General features: G+C 37.5%; 2 protein-coding genes across 2 annotated transcripts in view; one reads left to right on the forward strand and one right to left on the reverse strand.

Annotated features, from left to right (window-relative positions):
* The window catches only part of LOC109100537 (calsyntenin-2-like), a 228624-nt gene extending 214438 nt beyond the window's left edge, over positions 1–14186 (forward strand). The window contains exons 10-17 of the mRNA XM_042777659.1: positions 790–956; positions 1220–1368; positions 6474–6682; positions 7212–7379; positions 9070–9215; positions 10068–10191; positions 11628–11815; positions 12346–14186. Coding sequence (XP_042633593.1) covers positions 790–956; positions 1220–1368; positions 6474–6682; positions 7212–7379; positions 9070–9215; positions 10068–10191; positions 11628–11815; positions 12346–12549 — 1355 coding nt within the window. The 3' untranslated portion in view covers positions 12550–14186. The remainder of the gene's footprint in view (positions 1–789; positions 957–1219; positions 1369–6473; positions 6683–7211; positions 7380–9069; positions 9216–10067; positions 10192–11627; positions 11816–12345) is intronic.
* A 742-nt stretch (positions 14187–14928) lies between these two features.
* LOC109107082 (complement C1q-like protein 2) lies at positions 14929–16657 on the reverse strand. The gene is made up of 3 exons (XM_042767610.1): positions 16156–16657; positions 15660–15785; positions 14929–15540 (listed from the first exon to the last, which is right to left on the reverse strand). The coding sequence occupies exons 1-3, from the start codon at positions 16406–16408 to the stop codon at positions 15260–15262; spliced, it is 660 nt and encodes a 219-aa protein (XP_042623544.1). The 5' UTR covers positions 16409–16657; the 3' UTR covers positions 14929–15259.
* Positions 16658–17638: the final 981 nt, after the last annotated feature.

The raw sequence follows: 17638 nt of genomic DNA on the forward strand, positions 1-17638 counted from the left end.
GCAGATATTTAAAAACACTAAGTTACCATACTAGTTTATCTGAAAAACAATGCTACAGTCAGTTATTCTACTTTGAAAATGTGCCTTCCGGGCCGGAATGTCGTTCTCTGTTCTGGTTTGTGAAATCCGCCCACTGCCAGTTTACTCAATTGTATTTCGGCACCCTGGGTTGCCATTTGGCGGAAAACACAGCGTATTTCATTTCATTCTTCAAGTGCGCTCGTTCCTGTTGGTGTGGTCACTCTGGCAACCTGCGTGTGCGTTAAGTCTAAGGAGGAGGGGCCGGGAGAAAAAAACCCTCTCCAATATTTTTTTATTTGGACTGCAATACCTAGTTCAACCACTCGGTGTCAATCTTACATACAGCACCTTTAAGCAGAAAAATACAATATTAGAGGAATATCAATGCAATTCTCGATTGCAAACTGTAAATAATAAAAGAAACATTTATATAAAATGATATATAGAATATGTAAAATGAACTGATTTCTTGCAACTGGTCCATCAGAGTCTGTTTTGTTCTTTTTGATAAACTGCCAAATCGCACGTACAGGATTATGGGTTATCATAGACAGAAAAGAATACAAAAGCATTTCTTTTTTAAACCTAGCAGATGGCATTTCAGTAGATGGGCTTGTCTTCCTAACTCTGGAAAGTGTCAGAAAAGGTGTTTTTCACATTTTTGACACACACAAAGAGTGTCACTTCCAGGTATCTTTTGTACAGTATATTTTGTTGAAAGTGACTTTAAGTATGTGTGTGCATAATTTGTAATGTGTTTGTTTACAGGAGGAGAAGTGACCACTCCAAGGTTCACTCAGTATTTCCGGGGAAGCCTCTCTGGCTTGACTATACGACCTGGGAAGATCGCAACTCAAAAGGTGATCTCCTGCCTACAGGCTTGCAAGGAAGGCCTGGACATCAGCTCACTTGAGAGTCTGGGAAAAGGCATAAAGGTACATGCACACACAAATACAAATACATTTATGCAAAACCTTTCACTGGAAAGATTATAGGCATTCCATTCTTTGTCCATTTCTTTAATATCATCTGAATATATTTGAGATCCCTTTGATGTCATTCATTCCAAGCCATCATTGACTCATCTATATGTAAATGTGTTGACTCGTTCATTTGCTCCTTTGCTTTAAGGTTGTTTTTTTCCTCTCTCTCGATTATGAAAATTGGCTCTTTCTCACACTCTCTTGATCCCTCTCAGTTCCACTTCAACCCGGCTCAGTCAGTGCTGGTCATGGAGGCAGATGACTTGGAGAGCATCAACACAGCCATGACAAAAGTTTCCTACATCAACTCTCGGCAGTTTCCCACTCCTGGTCTGCGCAAACTCCACATAACCACTACAGTCCAGTGAGTACCACACTAAACATCAAAAACATCTCATCACACCATAAGCTCATAAAGACTTTAATAGATTGATAACGCTGCAATGAAATCTCTCTACAGCATGAATACTAAGTATAGGAGTAAATATTCGAGCGAATGATTAAGTGTAATTAGCTTGCATCTTAGGGGTTCATTTGAAGTGTTGAGTGCTTTGAATATGTGATGATCATTTTATTTTATTTGTTTAATCTCACAAGCAAGTGTTGTTAATAAAAGTAAGGCTAGATGTTTATGAGTGAAGGATGAGCAGTAGCAGAAGGCTTTCTCTGATCAATATTACAGAACTAAGGGATGAGCCTGGAGGGTTGCCTTGGTTACCGATAACATCTGTCTTACACTGCATGACTCTCAAGTACACATATCCCAAAAAAAACTTACCCCAGCTTTTTTTGAGTTTTTTTCTCAAAAGAGTCAAAAGTGTAGACCTACCGAAAAATACAGCTTAAAACGGGGCTGCATGATTAATTGTATTTTAATCAGGATCATGATTTCCGCTTCTCTTGATTAATTAAGCATAATTGTCTGCTGTTTTTTTTTTTTTTTTTTTTTCATTTGACATTTATGTCATCTTTTAGAAACCCCCACAAGGTTTCACACTTGGGGTTGCCAGATGTCAGGAGCTTGAAACTTTTCTCTCAAGTCTCTTAAGATATGTTTTGTGACATCTGAAGTTCATTTTCTACTAAAATAACCCATTCATACTCAAACACAATCCACTAGTTGTTACCGTCATTGTGTATTGTGTACCAAGTATTGAGGTCTCTGTGTTCATTTGAGTAATTATTATATTGAGTAGACATATTATCTTTAAAAGGATCACAAGCTGTCTACTTGCTTGCTTGCATGTTTTTAAATGAACCACATGCTTTAATAGCATGATTATTTTCAGTGCTATATTGAGTACAGTTTACAAACCGTGAGTGTATGAAATGTACTTGAGTATTGCAGAGTTAACATAAAATAAAGTAGAAATTACTCATTAAACTGGCCATGTTAAATTTACTTATTTCCTTTTTAAATAATTTTAAATAAAAAAAATAAAAAAAATTACATTTTACTTAAATATGTGTGCAAAAACTTGCAAAAGAAAAATGTTGCTTGTTTTTTCAGTGCATGTCCTTGGTATTGCAAGTGTCATGTAGTGTTTGAGCTATAGAGTTAATAGCAAAGCAGCTTGGCTGAAGTTGTTATTTTCAGCAGCATGTAGTGTTCTGGCAGTGCTCTTGTGTCTGTGGATAATGGACAGGCCTGCTGGTGGTGATGACTGTAGTGAGACCAGCTGAAGAGAACATGAAAGGCCATGATGAAATTAAATCTGCTGTGTCAGAGAGCCAGCCTCCGCAGTACAGCACAACACAATTAAAGATACTGTCACACAGCACAGGTCAGAGAGTGACAACACATCTCTGCACAATATATAGCTTAAAGTAAATCACACAAAAATGAGTAGGCCTATTCATCATTTATTGTTCCAAACCTGTATGACTGACTTTCTTCAGTGGAAAAGGGTTTATTTAGCACATAGTGACCACAGCGGATCCACTTTTATTTTATTGAAAAGAGCTGATTTTGGGTTTCACACAAAGCTATATAGATTTGGAACAGCATGAGGGTGAGTGAATGATGACAGAATTTTTATTTTTGTGTGAACTACCAAAACATAATGCAGTGTATTGTAGAATAACACTGTACTGTTACTGCACAGTAGAGCAGGACTTCCAGCTGTTAATGTGACATCTAAAGCAATGTGATAATTTACTAAGACTTTACAGGGGTTACATTCTGTCTTATTTTAATGGTGATCTTACATTCTTTTCTCTCTCTCGTCTTATCGCCACCATCCTCTCACACAGTAAAATGCACACAGGCTTTACTATCAAGCACTTCAGGTCAATATTTGGGGAAGATGATGGTTTGATGGTTCTTGTTCTCCCTTGAATTGTGATTCAAGCTGCTGATTTAAATGCCTACAATAGCTCAGTTGTTGAGCTGGATAGCTTTTCCACAATTTTTTTTTTTATAGTATGGTTTCTGTTGCAGCATACAGGAGAGAGATCTAAACTGATAATTGAAGGGGACATCGGATGCCCATTTTCCACAATATTGCTATGGTTCTTTAGGGTCCTCATAAAATGTCTGCAACATATTTTAGTTAAAATTCCTCAATGGTCCTTTTTACCTTGTCAAAAACAGCTCTGTTCAGAGTGACCCATTTCAGTTTTTAAATGCTAATGACCTACTGCTCACCCCACCCATATCTTCTGTTGCAATTTGCAAATAATCATAAAAAATATAAAGTGTGAGACTTCTTCTGGAGGTGCAGCTGGATCACGAACAGTGGGTACTGATCCATCCTTGAGCTTAAACCTTATAGCAAAACCTGCGTTGAATTGCCCCTTATTCATAAAACAGCCTGGAGTAAAATTATTTGCACAGACATGAACGAATTTAGGTGTATTTGGTGGCGCATTACCATAAAAAACAAAACGAATCCACTGTGTCCTCAGTGGCTCTGATGTCGGGAGAAAATTAAAACTCTTATGTTCACTTCTACATCCAACTACAAAACACCTGCATTTCTTACAAGACATGGTCACTACAGCTGGCAGAGGGGGCGGAATTATTCATATAAATGCTCTTCTTTTGAACTTTTTATTCATCCAAGAATCCTGAAAAGCAATATCATGGTTTCCACAAATCTATTAACTGTTTTCAACATTGATACTTATAAGAAATGTTTCTTCAGCACCAAACCAACATATTATAATGATTTCTGAAGGATCATGTGACACTAAAGACTGGAGTAATGGCTGTTGAAATTTTAGCTCTGTCATCGCTGAAATAAATGTTGAAATATATTGCAATAGAAAACAATTATTACACTTTTAACATATTTTTAATTTAAAAAAATAAAAATGCAGCACTTCTGAAACTGCTAACTAAATTCCCAAGGTTTTGTGGGTGTCCTTTTCTCTTTAGAGATGCTTATTTGATTGTCAAGGGTGAAAGGATCGTGTCATCTGACAGCCGGCTAATGAAACCTATTGGATCCGATAGCACTTGGCTGATACGTATCCAAATGGAACTTTACGCTGGAGAAAGTGAAAGCGGGAGAGAATAAAAAGAAGAGAGAGGCTTCCACACTTGTCTAGTGTGCACTGGTGAAGAGGATTGCCTAAATAAGAACAGACTTCCCTGGTCGATAGTGGAGTGAGCCGTAGCTCTAGTAATAGCGGTAGTCTGGCTTGGACCAGCTCCCAATATCCTTAAATCAGCCCTGTAAATAAAGTGAGATTGTTGGCCTTTTTCACAAAGCCTTTTTAATGAGTGAGTGTGCTTCTTTTAGTATGTAGCTCAAGTCGCCTGAAGGGAGCCACTTTAACACATCACAAACTTTCCACCGGCATTTTTACTGCAGTCATTAGATGTAATTGTTTTGTTGGTTCCACACAGTTTTGTGCTCCCCTTCCTTCTCATTCAAGGCCATTCTCTGTGGCAACTTAAGGGAGAGCGTGTAGGTGAGCTGCACAGAGAAATGACCTCAGGGAGATCATTGCTCGCACCATCGCTCGAGCGCAACTAAGCATCACTCCACCCGAGATGGTGGCAGAAAGCGCATTGTTGTCTTGAACAAATAGATATTTCTTAATTAGCAGGCGAGTATATAAATGAATTAGTAAACCAACGAGTGCTCTTTAGGGCTCACCCTTGAAAAAGAGTAATTACTGGGTGCTTCGTGAGAAAGGGAGGCCTGTTAATCCTAAGACACTTTGTTTCCCCCTTTCTCCTCGCTTACTAGCTATAATGAAGCTGGAGAGACTCCAATTTCCCCAGCAGGTCTGGGTGCGAGTCTGTTGCAGTCCACACTTCAGCACCTTAGTCTTAATCAACACTGCTTCTAACTGCCATACCAACCTCTTCAGCTGGTATCAGGAGGGTGTGGCACCAAACTGAGCATGCTGCTCATGTTCTCACAAATATTTTATGTCGACTCGTTGCTTTAAAACTGTTTCGGCATCATTAATTGGTCCCATGATTTATTTCACCTGTGAGGTGCGACTGTGCTGAAGGTGACGATGACACTCTGAAACAAAAGTTAGATACTATTGTCATCAACTATCCAAACATCACTTGCAAAAGAGACTTTGTGAGTGTCAGTGCATTTTTATCTGCTCTTACTCAAAGTGAGATACAGACTTTATTTTGGGAAGCAAGAGTGTTTAATTATGTTGCAGTATTTGTCTGCATAAAGGGGGCAATCTTTTTAAAACTTATTTAATTCCTTGATATTTCATGTATTCTTTATGAATCTTGTATGTGAGCCTCAGCAATGTCATTTACATAATCAATGGTTAAAGGGATAGTTCACCCAAAAATTTAAATTTTATGTTTATCTGCTTACTCCCAGGGCATCCAAGATGTAGGTGACTTTGTTTCTTCAGTAGAACACAAATTATGACTTTTAGCTTCAGTCGTTGCAGTCTCTCAGTCTATAATGTATGGCAAATAGTAACAGAATCTATGACAGAAAAAAAAATTAAACCCTGTGGCTCGTGACGATACATTGATGTGTAAAGAAACTGAACAGTATATATATATTTTTTTTTTTTTACCTCTGACGCAATGTCCGAACTGTTAGAACTCTTGTAAGCAGATAAACATCGAATTTTCATTTTTGGGTGAACTATCGCTTTAATCATAGGTTTAGGGTGGAAAACACACACACACACACACTTTTGTATTTTTAACACAAGTCTCCATAAAATTGTTTGCTCATTTTTATCTTTATGTCTTTATTCATATGTACACAAAGTCAAAAGTTTGGACACATCTAGATGAAAATCATAGTGAGTAGGCGTGTCCAAACATGTTACTAGTTCTGGTGTTATTTCCTCATAAATATGGGTAAAATCTGCCCTAAAGCATTGTTGGTGTAAAATTAGCCTAAAAGCAATTTCCACAATGGTGTAGACAGGACAGAAACTGTGGCCCTGTGCATCAGTTCTACACCTCCAGTGTTACACTGAATAAGTCTCTTGTTTCCTTCCTTTCCATTTTGCAACTTGTAGGTGTTTTGGTGAAGATACGTGCATCTCCATTCCAGACATCAGAGCGATGGTGATGGTGCTGCCGCCCAGTGAACCTCGGATCACCATTGCTGGAGTGGAGCGGCTGGTTTGGCCCGCGGCTCAGCTCCGAGCCCCTGTCGGGGTGGCCCTGTTCAAGGACATACACATCATTAGTACCGTCACCAAGACCGACGCCACCCTCAGCATAGGTGATAGATGACTCACTTTCACAACTCAGATATTAACATAATCTCACTGCTTTCATTCATCTGTTTCAGAGGTGCCACAGTTGCACATTTTGCCTGTAATATAATCGTATAAATGTTTTAGAATATTTACTGAATTTGCTTCCCACCGATTCCTCCCAGTGTGTTTTTTTTTTTTTTTAAATAAAGGTTTAGTCTATTATTATCAAGATTATAAATGCCTTCTGCTGGTTATTACACTGACACTGACCTTAAGTCAATTGTTTTTTATTAGTGTCCTTTTTCATTTAAAGTTCAACAAAAGTGTCCGGCTTCTTTTATCGAATGCAGAGCCTGGGGTAGTGATACAATAAATCATCGAAATTAAATTCATACACAATCAATGGTTGTTTGTGGATATAGCGGGAGGTCATATATTTGCAATTGCGTATTTGTGCCTGTGTAACTGTGTGTGTGTGTGTGTGTGTGTGTGTGTGTGTGTGTGTGTGTGTGTGTGTGTGTGTGTGTGTGTGTGTGTGTTTGTTTTGTGTAGCCCGAAGGCCTGGTGTGCTGGAGTTGATGCATAACCTGGATTATTGTGATGTGCTGGTGATCGGAGAGGAGCTGGACCCGGAGCGAGAAAGTCTGGAGATCCACCACAGCTCTCTCTTGGGCAAACATCTGGATGCCACCAACTCTACCTCTGGCATCTCAATCTACGGTATCGACCACATTTCTCGATCTACTACACAGCCATCTGCTGTTAGAATGTTTCTCATAATATCTTTTCAACTTTACTTTACAGTGACCCTTTCATTTATTGCTTATCCACAGCTTATGACTTTCTATCTTACATGAGTTCTACATGTAGAACATATTTTAATCTAGAGAAGGGGTAGGCAACGTCAGTCCTGGAGTGCGGATGTCCTGCAGAGTTTAGCTTCAACCCTGAAAAAAAAAACTCACTTGTCTGTAGCCTTAGTAATCATGAAGACCTTGATAAACTTGTTCAGGTGTGTTCGATTAGGGTTAGAGCTAAACTCTGCAGGACATCGCCACTCCAGGAATGACATTGCCTACCCCTGATCTAGATCTTCAATGTATCTGTAGATGTTCCACTTCTGCAACATGACATTGACTGTATTACAGTATTACATGTATTCATGCAATCAACCCAAAAATGAGAAATCTGTCATCATTTACAAATCTGTGGAATACAAAGGGAGATGTGTTGAAGCATGTGACGTGAATGGAAACCATGCTCCAACATGACAAAAAAAAAAAAAGCACAATAAAAGCAATGATGAAAAGCACAATAAAAGCAATGAAATGATCTCCATTTGACGTGTGTCATATAAGTCTTCTGAAGCCAAACCATAGATTCGTGTGAGAAACAGACTGACATTTAAACCATTATTCACTGACAATCTTTTTGCTATCCATTTGTACAGTGACTCTGTTACTGACATTTCAATATTATGTGACTTACATTTCTATCTGTTTTCAATTACGCAAAACTATTTTATGGCTTTAGATGATGAAACCTTTGGGGACAGTAAGATTTTTATTGTTTTAAAAAGAAGTCATTTATACACACCAAGGCTGCATTTATTTAATCAAAAATACAGTGAAAACAATAATATTGTAAAATATTATGTTATATATTTGAATAGATTTTAGTGTAATTAATCAAGTGTAATTTATTCCTGTGATGGCAAAGCTGAATTTTCAGCAATCGTTACTATCGTCTTCAGTGTCACATGATCCTTCAGAAATCATTTTAATATGCTGATTTGGTGCTCAAGAAATATTTCTTCTTATTATTATCAATGCTGAAAACCGTTGTGCTGCTTAATATTTTTTTGGAAACTGAAAAACATTTTTTTCAGGATTCTTTGATTAATTGAAAATCTATTTAATGAATATTTGCCAATTAAAAGTATTACTGTTTAAAAAAAAAAAATACTGAACTGAAATTTTTGAACAGTAGTGTATACAATAAATCTTGTGGGTGGCGTTTTTTTTTTTTTTTCTTATTTTTTTCTTCATTTTGACAACCAAAATCCCTATCCACTGTCATTAAATGCAAAAGAGTGATGTATCCCTTTAAAGCATTTGAAAAACATTTTGATCTTTTAAAAGTCATTCTCGATTGTGCTCAACAGCCTTTAATCCAGATCCTGCTCAGACTCTTGAGCAGATCGCTGCCTCTATCAATCATACTGTACATTTGGCTTTTTGCAAGCAAATTCAAATCACTGTGACATTTCATAAAGTGGCTGGAGAGTTATTAGAGAAGGACTAAGACCTCCTACTTGTTCAGGCACTCCATGTTGAGTGTCTCCCAGGCCTCTGTACCTCTTTTGTCTGAGTAAACCGAGTTCCTGACACCAGTCTTTCTTTGGTCTCAGGTGTGGACTCCATGGCGCATTATGAACAGGCCATCAGGCAGGTGAGGTACCGTAACTGGAAGCCTGGCGGTCTGTCTGAGAGAAGGTTCCGGCTCAGTTGCTCTGAACTGAATGGACGCTACACAAGCAATGAGTTCAACTTTGAGGTCAGAGACTGCCTTCATACTGGGCATGGCTTCTTATTCTTTTTTATCATCCATTCACTTTATCCCCTCTTTCAATTCCTGCTCTTCTTTCAGCTTTTTGCACTTTTGGACTTGGTACTTAAAAGTTAGCTGTGCACTTTTGACTCTTGATTTCTGATTAAGAACTGTCCAATAGGACAGAAAGAGACAGTCTGACTGACATGTAAAGTGATCAACCAGTTTTTGGATTTTTGAAATTCTTAGGTGAGGATAAGTCTAAAATTCATGATAATTAGTAAATAAAAATGGTAGCCTATTTAAATAATGGCTCATCAGTCTTTCTGAATTATTGTACAGATTATACCATGTAATTTAGGGGAAATTGGTCTGCATCAGTGGGAACACTTTAGACAAAACCAGCTACCATGACACAGTACTGCAAACAATTAAGTGCAGTGTACAATATCCTAAAATTCACAGATTTTAATCTGGGGGCTTTAAATGGAAGTTTTTATGTCTATACTGTAGTTATACTGTAATAAATAAGTTGTATAATATTTTTATGTTTTTATATACAGTATAGTTGTATTATTATATTAATAATTAATTCATATAATTTATATTTTAATATTTATAATATTTGATATTTATTTTTGACATTTTATATCATAAAACAGGCTCACAAATTTACAGGTTCACGTCATGATCAATCCCTATGTATGCATAATTTGATATTTATTTATTTTAATTAGGATGCAACAAAGCTTTGCTGAAATCTCTTGACCTGGCCATAGCATTGTGGATTCAAGACATTTTGATTTTCATTCTCCCTGTTGTCTCTCTGAACAATTTCCTGTTTGTCCCGCCTCTCAGATTGGAATAGTGCACAGCTCAGAGGCCGTGGAGCATGTCAATCACATGGCCGTCCAATCCCAGTTCATGAGACCTGTGCATCATCCACTGGTGGTTCATACTGTCAACTCTGATCACATCTCAGGTAAAGTCAGCTATGATGCCTTTTCCAGTTCATCCAGTCCTAGTCATGCAGTCATTTTACCCTGTATGATACTATTGTGTTGAAAATGAAAATGTGTTGTTCCTTTGTTAAATCATCTAATCGAATTGTAAACAAGTGGCTTTAAGAGTGTCACAAAAACTATTCTTGGGAGATTACAGTTAATAAAAAAGCAAATATTCATACACATGCACATACGATACCCGCACACTGGTCTAAGCGGATGACAGGGTCTTGACGCCGTATTGTTGGTTTGAAGAAGCTTGGGAAATTACACTTACGCTATCAGCTCACGCACACACCAGGGACACCAGCGATCTCCCCAAGGGCCCACAGAGCACAGCTGACTGCAACGAGATGGAGCATTCTGCTCTCTGGACTGAAGAAAGAAAGAGGTAGAGAGATGACGGGATGCGAGTCGTGCTGCTTTAGGAGAGACATGGAAAAACAGCAGGTGGCACTGTGACCTCATGCTCCCAATCCTGCTCTTGCTGACTGCAAGGTCTCAGTATACGACACTGTTCTTAAAGTGAACTGTGTGAAACTGTCTTCCGCTGTCAGCACGGCTAAATAAGCTGCACCTCAGCCACCTAGTACAGACCTCCCTTAGAAACACTCTAAACGACAGTCATCCAGGATTCTATCGATTTTTGTATGGCTGAGTGAGTCATAACAATAATATGAATATACATAATTGCGGGATAGAGAGACTAGAGCAATAAGGCTAAGTTCACACTACAGAACCTTAAACGTCGGCAGACCGCTGTGCTGTGCAGACTTGATTGTCTGTCTTAAAGTCATTCTGGTGATCACACTACACAACATTACGGAAATGATCCGCAACAGGGGGTGACACCTTACACGAGTTGACAACAACTCTGTCACCCAACAACCTTACACAATCCCCAAACCACGTTTTGTCACGAAAACACACGTGAGAATTAAACGGGAATGACACGAATCAAGAAGTGAAACAGGAGTTATTTGAAAATGGACATCGGGATGAAATTAGCACTGCAAGCTGTTTACATGATGATCTGTCTCCAAACATTTCTTAAAGCCATGTTGCTGCTGTTTTTTTTTCCGCTGACCTCAACCCATGTCTTGCATTCTCATTAAATATGCATCTAACATGGAAAGGATGTTGGAATTCCTTGCTTGTATGAAACTCTGGCAACATCTGTATGATATAAGACAATGATCAGTAAATAATTGCATTATTATTATTAATCACAACAACAATTTTAATGGTTTGTATCAACTTAATGAAATAATAATAGAATTCAACTGCTTTCAACATGTTTTATTGACTCTGGATTATAAATTCCCCTTTTTACAGTAACATGCCACAACTTTGCAGTTTGATTGAACTAGATAAAATAAAATAAATGTGCATGTCTTAACCCATGTGTCATTAGGTACCCCGCCTGCTGCAACTGTGGTAATTGTAATGTGCATTGCCACCTTGGTGGTCATTGTGGTCTTGGGCATCTACCGCATCCACACCACCCACCAGGACGGTTCAAAAGAGGACGAAGAGGGAAGAAAAGATCCAGAGATGGACTGGGACGACTCCAATCTTAACATCACTGTAAATCCTATGGAGGTCAGTATGTGCCTTATTGGTAAAGACCAGTGTTGGGGAAACTGCTTTGAAACTCTAGGTCCGGGGGGTGGCCTACGTCAGTCCTGGAGAGCCACAGTCCTGCAGAGTTTTGGAGGATGGGAGCATAACTCTGCAGGACTGCAGCTCTCCAGGACCAATGTTGGCCACACCTGCTCTAGGTTGTGAGTTTTTAATGAATGTATTGTACAGTCGAAAGCATAATTTTTCTTCTGAACACACACAAAAAAAAATATATATATTTTGAAGAATGTTAGTAACCGAACAGTTCACGGTAGCAAAATACTTTCAAAGTCAATGGCTACTATCAGCTGTTGGATCTTTAAAAGATCTTCTTTTGTGTTCATCAGAAGAAATAAGCTCATGCAGGTTTGAAACAATCTGAGGGTGAATAAATTATGCCAGAATTTACTACTGTTTTAACAATAACAACAACTGCTCTTTAGTGTGTGGAGTTTTACTGTTTCATCATGAAGATGGTCTATATAGCATCATTCTGTTGTTGGTTGTAGAGCATTGATGGGGCTCAGATTGCTGAGGAGGTGAGGGAGGAGGAGCCAGAGGAAGAGGAGGATGAAGACGAAGAGGAGGATGAACTGGCAGGAGAGCTCTCTAGTGCTGAATATGAGGACAGTGATGAAGAGGACGAGGCTAGCATTCAGAAGGGAAGAGTGAGAGGGAAGCTGGAGTGGGACCCATCTACGTTACCCTATTAAAACACACACAAGCAGTCGCTCACACACACACCTGCATACATGTTCACACAAGCAAGATTCACATGCAGACATAGACTTGTGCACACACACATACAGACGTACACATGTATACATAAAACACTCGCATTTAATGCCCTTTCACACTTAAAGAAGCCAGAATTTATTGCCTGAAAAGCTGTCACACATCAGCCTAATTTTGACTCTTTCCAACACTCACAAAAAGCATCCTGTAACGCCACCTGCTGGTCAATATTGGGAATGCACCCCTCAGCCCTGCAAAGCCTGTATGTACTTCAGTGTCTCAGTAGATCCACAAAAAGGAAAGATAATTTGATGCAATGCAATTAATTGTGAATCAACATCTCTGGGATGTTTTTTATTTACATTCACTGTTTGTTTTTTTGTTGTTGTTGTTTTTTTGTCTGTTGATTAATCAGATTATAGTCTAACATGCTGCTTTCTCCCTTTCTGAAATACTAAACTAATATTTGACAATGTGGCTATACCGTCACCATTTTTTGTCTTCAGAGTAACACTGAATATTGCATTGTTTTGCAATAGTAAATACCCAAAAGTTGTTTTTTGCAATGAAAATATATAATAATGATATTTTCTTCATTTGAATTCTAGCAAATAGGTTTATTTTAGGTCCTCAGAGAGATTTTGAGATGATCTCTTTCAGCAAAAGTTATATAGTAAGAAGATAACATTTAAAAAAAAAAAAAAAAAAACCTTTGGGGGGTTCTCTGTGGTAAGACAGGAGGAAGCGTGTCTGTACATTTTTATATGCCTGTCTTCTGTAAATAAGGAACTGTAGAGTAGTTGAATGGTGACTCAGATTCCTCACGTCCTCTTGCATCCCTCACACAGCCTGTTTGTGGCCACACTTGCTTGCTGAAGAGGAAGTTTCCTCCTCCTCCTCTCTCTGTCTGTGTTGATCTCTCTTTCATAGTTCATGGTGTCCTCACCTCAACCGCGGATGGGTTCTCCCTCACTTCATCTAAAATAGATTTGTCTGTCTCTGCAGACAAATACACTTTTAAACTATTAAAGGAAAGAAAATTGAAGAAAATTGTTCAACGGTTTTAGCCTGGAGCTATTTTGGTATATTGTGAAGGTCTTTACTAACCTCCCCACAGCATACAGTTCAATTAAATCTTTCAGAAAAAGGAATGAAATAGACATGTAAGTAAACTATATACAAAAGCAAAATCTTTGTGAAAACTGAGGCTTTTGACAGTGTTTTGCTTTCTTATAGAAACCCCCCAGCCCCCGACATGTGCATTTATGAATCTGTGCATTGGGTTTTATGTAATGTCTGTTGCAGTGGTTAGGATTTCTCATGCCCTCAGCCAAAACGTGCTTGTGATGTCAGCCTTGTGAGACATCCCGTTCCCCCTCCGTCCACCTTCCACACCTTTCAGTCCTATATTTCGCTAGTCCTTTTTACCATGTGTTATAGAACAGAAACAAAAAAAGAGAAACTTTTAAAAAGATTGACCCTGTAAAATCATGTAAGACTATTCTTTTGTATATGTTTCTCTCCTTTTGTTTTGTAAAGGGTTTTTGTTTAACTTCTTTGATGGTCACTGCAGCACTTTCTGTACATTGACCAATAAAGACTTTCCTTAGAATGAGTGAAAGTGTCTCTTTCCCATTCAAATGCTAATTTTGTGTACAGTTTGAGGACAAAACTGTGTATATATATATTAAAATTATAAAAGTAAACTTATACTTTTAAAGGTGCTGTATGTAGGATTGACACTGAGTGGCTGAACTACATAGGTAGTCCAAATTCTAAATAATGGAGAGGTTTTTTTTCACCCGGCACCTCCTCCTCAGACTTGACGCACACGCAGGTTGCCAGATTGACGACACCAACAGAAACGAGCGCACTTGACGATGAATGAAATTAAATACGCTGTGTTTTCTACACACTGGCAACTCGGGGTGCAGAAATACATTTGGGTAAACTGGCAGTGGGCAGGTTTCACAAACCAGAACAGAGAATGACATTGGCCTGGAACACACATTTTCAAAGGAGAATAACTGACTGAAGCATTGTTTTTCATATAAACAAGTATGTTAACTTAGCATGTTTCTTAAATATCTGCAAACATATTATGGTATTTTTCTGCTTTAGTAGAGTCAAAGACTTACATACAGCACCTTTAAGTGAAGTGTTAGTATGTTATTTGTTCACAGGTGAAGACAGAAAGCCTTAAAAGAAGAGTCGGTATATCCAGTCATGTTTGAAGACTGTGTCATCAAATGACTTATAAAGTTTGTTTTACTTTCTCTAAATCTCTCTGCACAGACCTTTTTCTACATACAAATTACTCAACCACAAAGCATGACAAGTGAGAATCTAATGTGTCAGTTTCATTTATTAAGGAAACGTAAAAAAAAAAATATAACAATAACTAATGTTAAATTTTGTGTTTAAAAAGTATATACAGTAGCCTAGGGATATTTAGATAATATTTAAAATGGTCAGAGGTACGCAAATTACAAATAAAAATTGTCTATTATACACCAAAATGACACTGTTGTAAAATATCCATACAAGGACTGTGCTAATCATGTCATTGACTAATATTGTTTAGTAAAAATGTGAAGGACACTGGCTAATGACAAAAATTAAGCATACTGTAAGAATCAATTAAAACTTAAAGCACAACTTAAGTTTGTTAAAGCTTTTATAAGACCATCAAAGAGAAAAAAGTAAATGACCATTAAATGAAGTGTGGTCATTTTCATTATCAAAGACCCATGTATTTGCCCGGAGGCGCATGTAGACGTGATCTCCTTCATTTAGAGTCAAAGAGATTGAATTAGATCCTGTATCATAGCGGTTACCTAGAGGATGATTGAAAACAGTTATCATCTGTTGTCCATTTTTTAAGAGTCTTAGACCCATAGCTTTAGATGAGCGGTTATGTCCAGAGAAAGTGAAGAAATAGACTCCTTTTACAGGAGCCGTGAAGATTCCTGTAACACACAACAAATAACTAACATTTTTATGCTCATATAATTACACTTTATTTTGATAAAATGTAGTTTTCAGAGTGTGATATAAAACATTGATACAGAGTATAAAGAACACAAACCAGTGGTTGGATTGTAAGCTCTTCCTTCATTTACAAAGACATCTTTGTAAACAAGAGTTATCTCCGTGTTAAAAGGTCCGAGGTTACCTATGGGTCCAAGGGTTGCAGCAAATGCCACCTTATATTCTGTGTGAATCAGAGATCATATTTTGTTTTAAAAAAATCATGTTACCTACTGTATAATATTAAAATTAGATACACATATTTAAAAAAAATAAAAAATCTTTCTATTGGTTATGCAGCAGTTTATACAGTCTGTTTAAAGATGTATGCAGATGGTAAACAATAAACTGTATTATAAGCATGTGTTCTGAAATTACTTGGCACTTATCTGCCATACTTATGATCAACAGTGGGACAGTGTAATGGTGGTTTATAATAATAATAATAATAACAGATGCCTATCTATAGTATGTCTATACCTATCTATAGTAATTTTTTATGTGCTAATTTTTTTTCTTTTCCTTTTGTGAAATGAGCACAGACCGGAAGGTACCTTTTCTCTTGAGCTGCTCCAGCTGCTCCTCAGTGACCTGCAGTCTGTTCTTCAGAGAACTCACAGTGGACCTCAGCTCTGCCAGCTCAAAGTGGATCCCTGAGAGAAAGTGTTGCTCAAACTCACCAGAGGCCAAAAGAGCGCCTCTTTCCTCTACATTCAAATGCTCAGTCCCCTCAGCCTGCGGGACCTCAGACCTAGAGGCAGAGCTGAACAGAAGAAGCAGCAGCGGATACAGAATGGTGCGGGACATCTTTACCTTAAGATTCTGCAGTCACACCACTTGAAAACTTTCTTACGCTTTTCCTAAACTGGCTACTTCCTGCAGCTCCTGATATATCCCTGGTGGGTTGATGTTTAACTCATGACACATTTTATGAGGAAATAAAAAAAAAAATATATATTTATCTGTATGTATTGTAGAGAATCACATGTAAAAAGCAAAAGCAAAACAGTTTATGTTCATAGGGAATGTGTATATTGATGGATCAACATATCAGTTCATCTATATGACTCACAGAAGATAGGCTATATGCAATATACTGTATGCCTTTTATTAAACAAAAAGATTAAAAGAAATAAAACTAGTCATTGGGTAAAACGTGTCACACGTGCAGAAAAATAACTTTGGACTTTCGTTATTTTTCTGCACGTGTGACACGTTTTACCCAATAACTAGTTTGATTTCTTTTAATATTTTAATGTTTAATAAAAGGCATAAAGCATAATCATTTGCAGTAGTACAAACAAGCGAAAGTTTACATTTTACATCTACATTTATGCATTTAGCAGACGCTTTTATCCAACGCGACTTACAGTGCATTCAGGCGATATACATATATTTTTTTAACCAGTCTGTCAGTCTGTAAAACCAGTGTAATAAAAATTTACAATACAAACAGAATAAGCTGTGAGTAACACCATTTGTTAATTTTATTTTGACACATTGTAACAAAGTTTTAGCTTCTTATGGAACTCTTTAAATAAAATAGGTGCTGTCTCACCAACCATGCCCTATGATCTCCACCAGACTCCGACTTGTGACAAATCAATAGTACTAACATATTTTAAGATATGTCAGTGCAAGTTCCTTATACAGTTAAAACAGACATGCATTTTTTGGTAAGACTTTAGCCTTGTCCGTGAAACCGGGGGAAAATGTTTCTAAACTTAAAACTTTTTTTTTTTTTTTGCTCCATTTGCATTTATATTGTTTTACTAATTACACAGTTATTTTAAGTATATATGATTACATTATTTATAATACACAGTGTGGTTTGTAATTATATTTTTAGGGAGGGTGGGGGTGGGGGGATGCAACTGACCAAATTCAGTATGGGAGTCACATATACACTAGATACATGCAAGTTTCTCCTTATGGAATTCATAAAGTAGCTCTGCCTGATGATGAGAAGGATAATTTCTATTGATTTAAAAATAAATGATTTAATACAAAGATGCAGGTTTAATATTTAAAGCCACG

Source organism: Cyprinus carpio, chromosome A2, assembly GCF_018340385.1.
Source record: "Cyprinus carpio isolate SPL01 chromosome A2, ASM1834038v1, whole genome shotgun sequence".
NCBI lineage: Eukaryota > Metazoa > Chordata > Actinopteri > Cypriniformes > Cyprinidae > Cyprinus > Cyprinus carpio.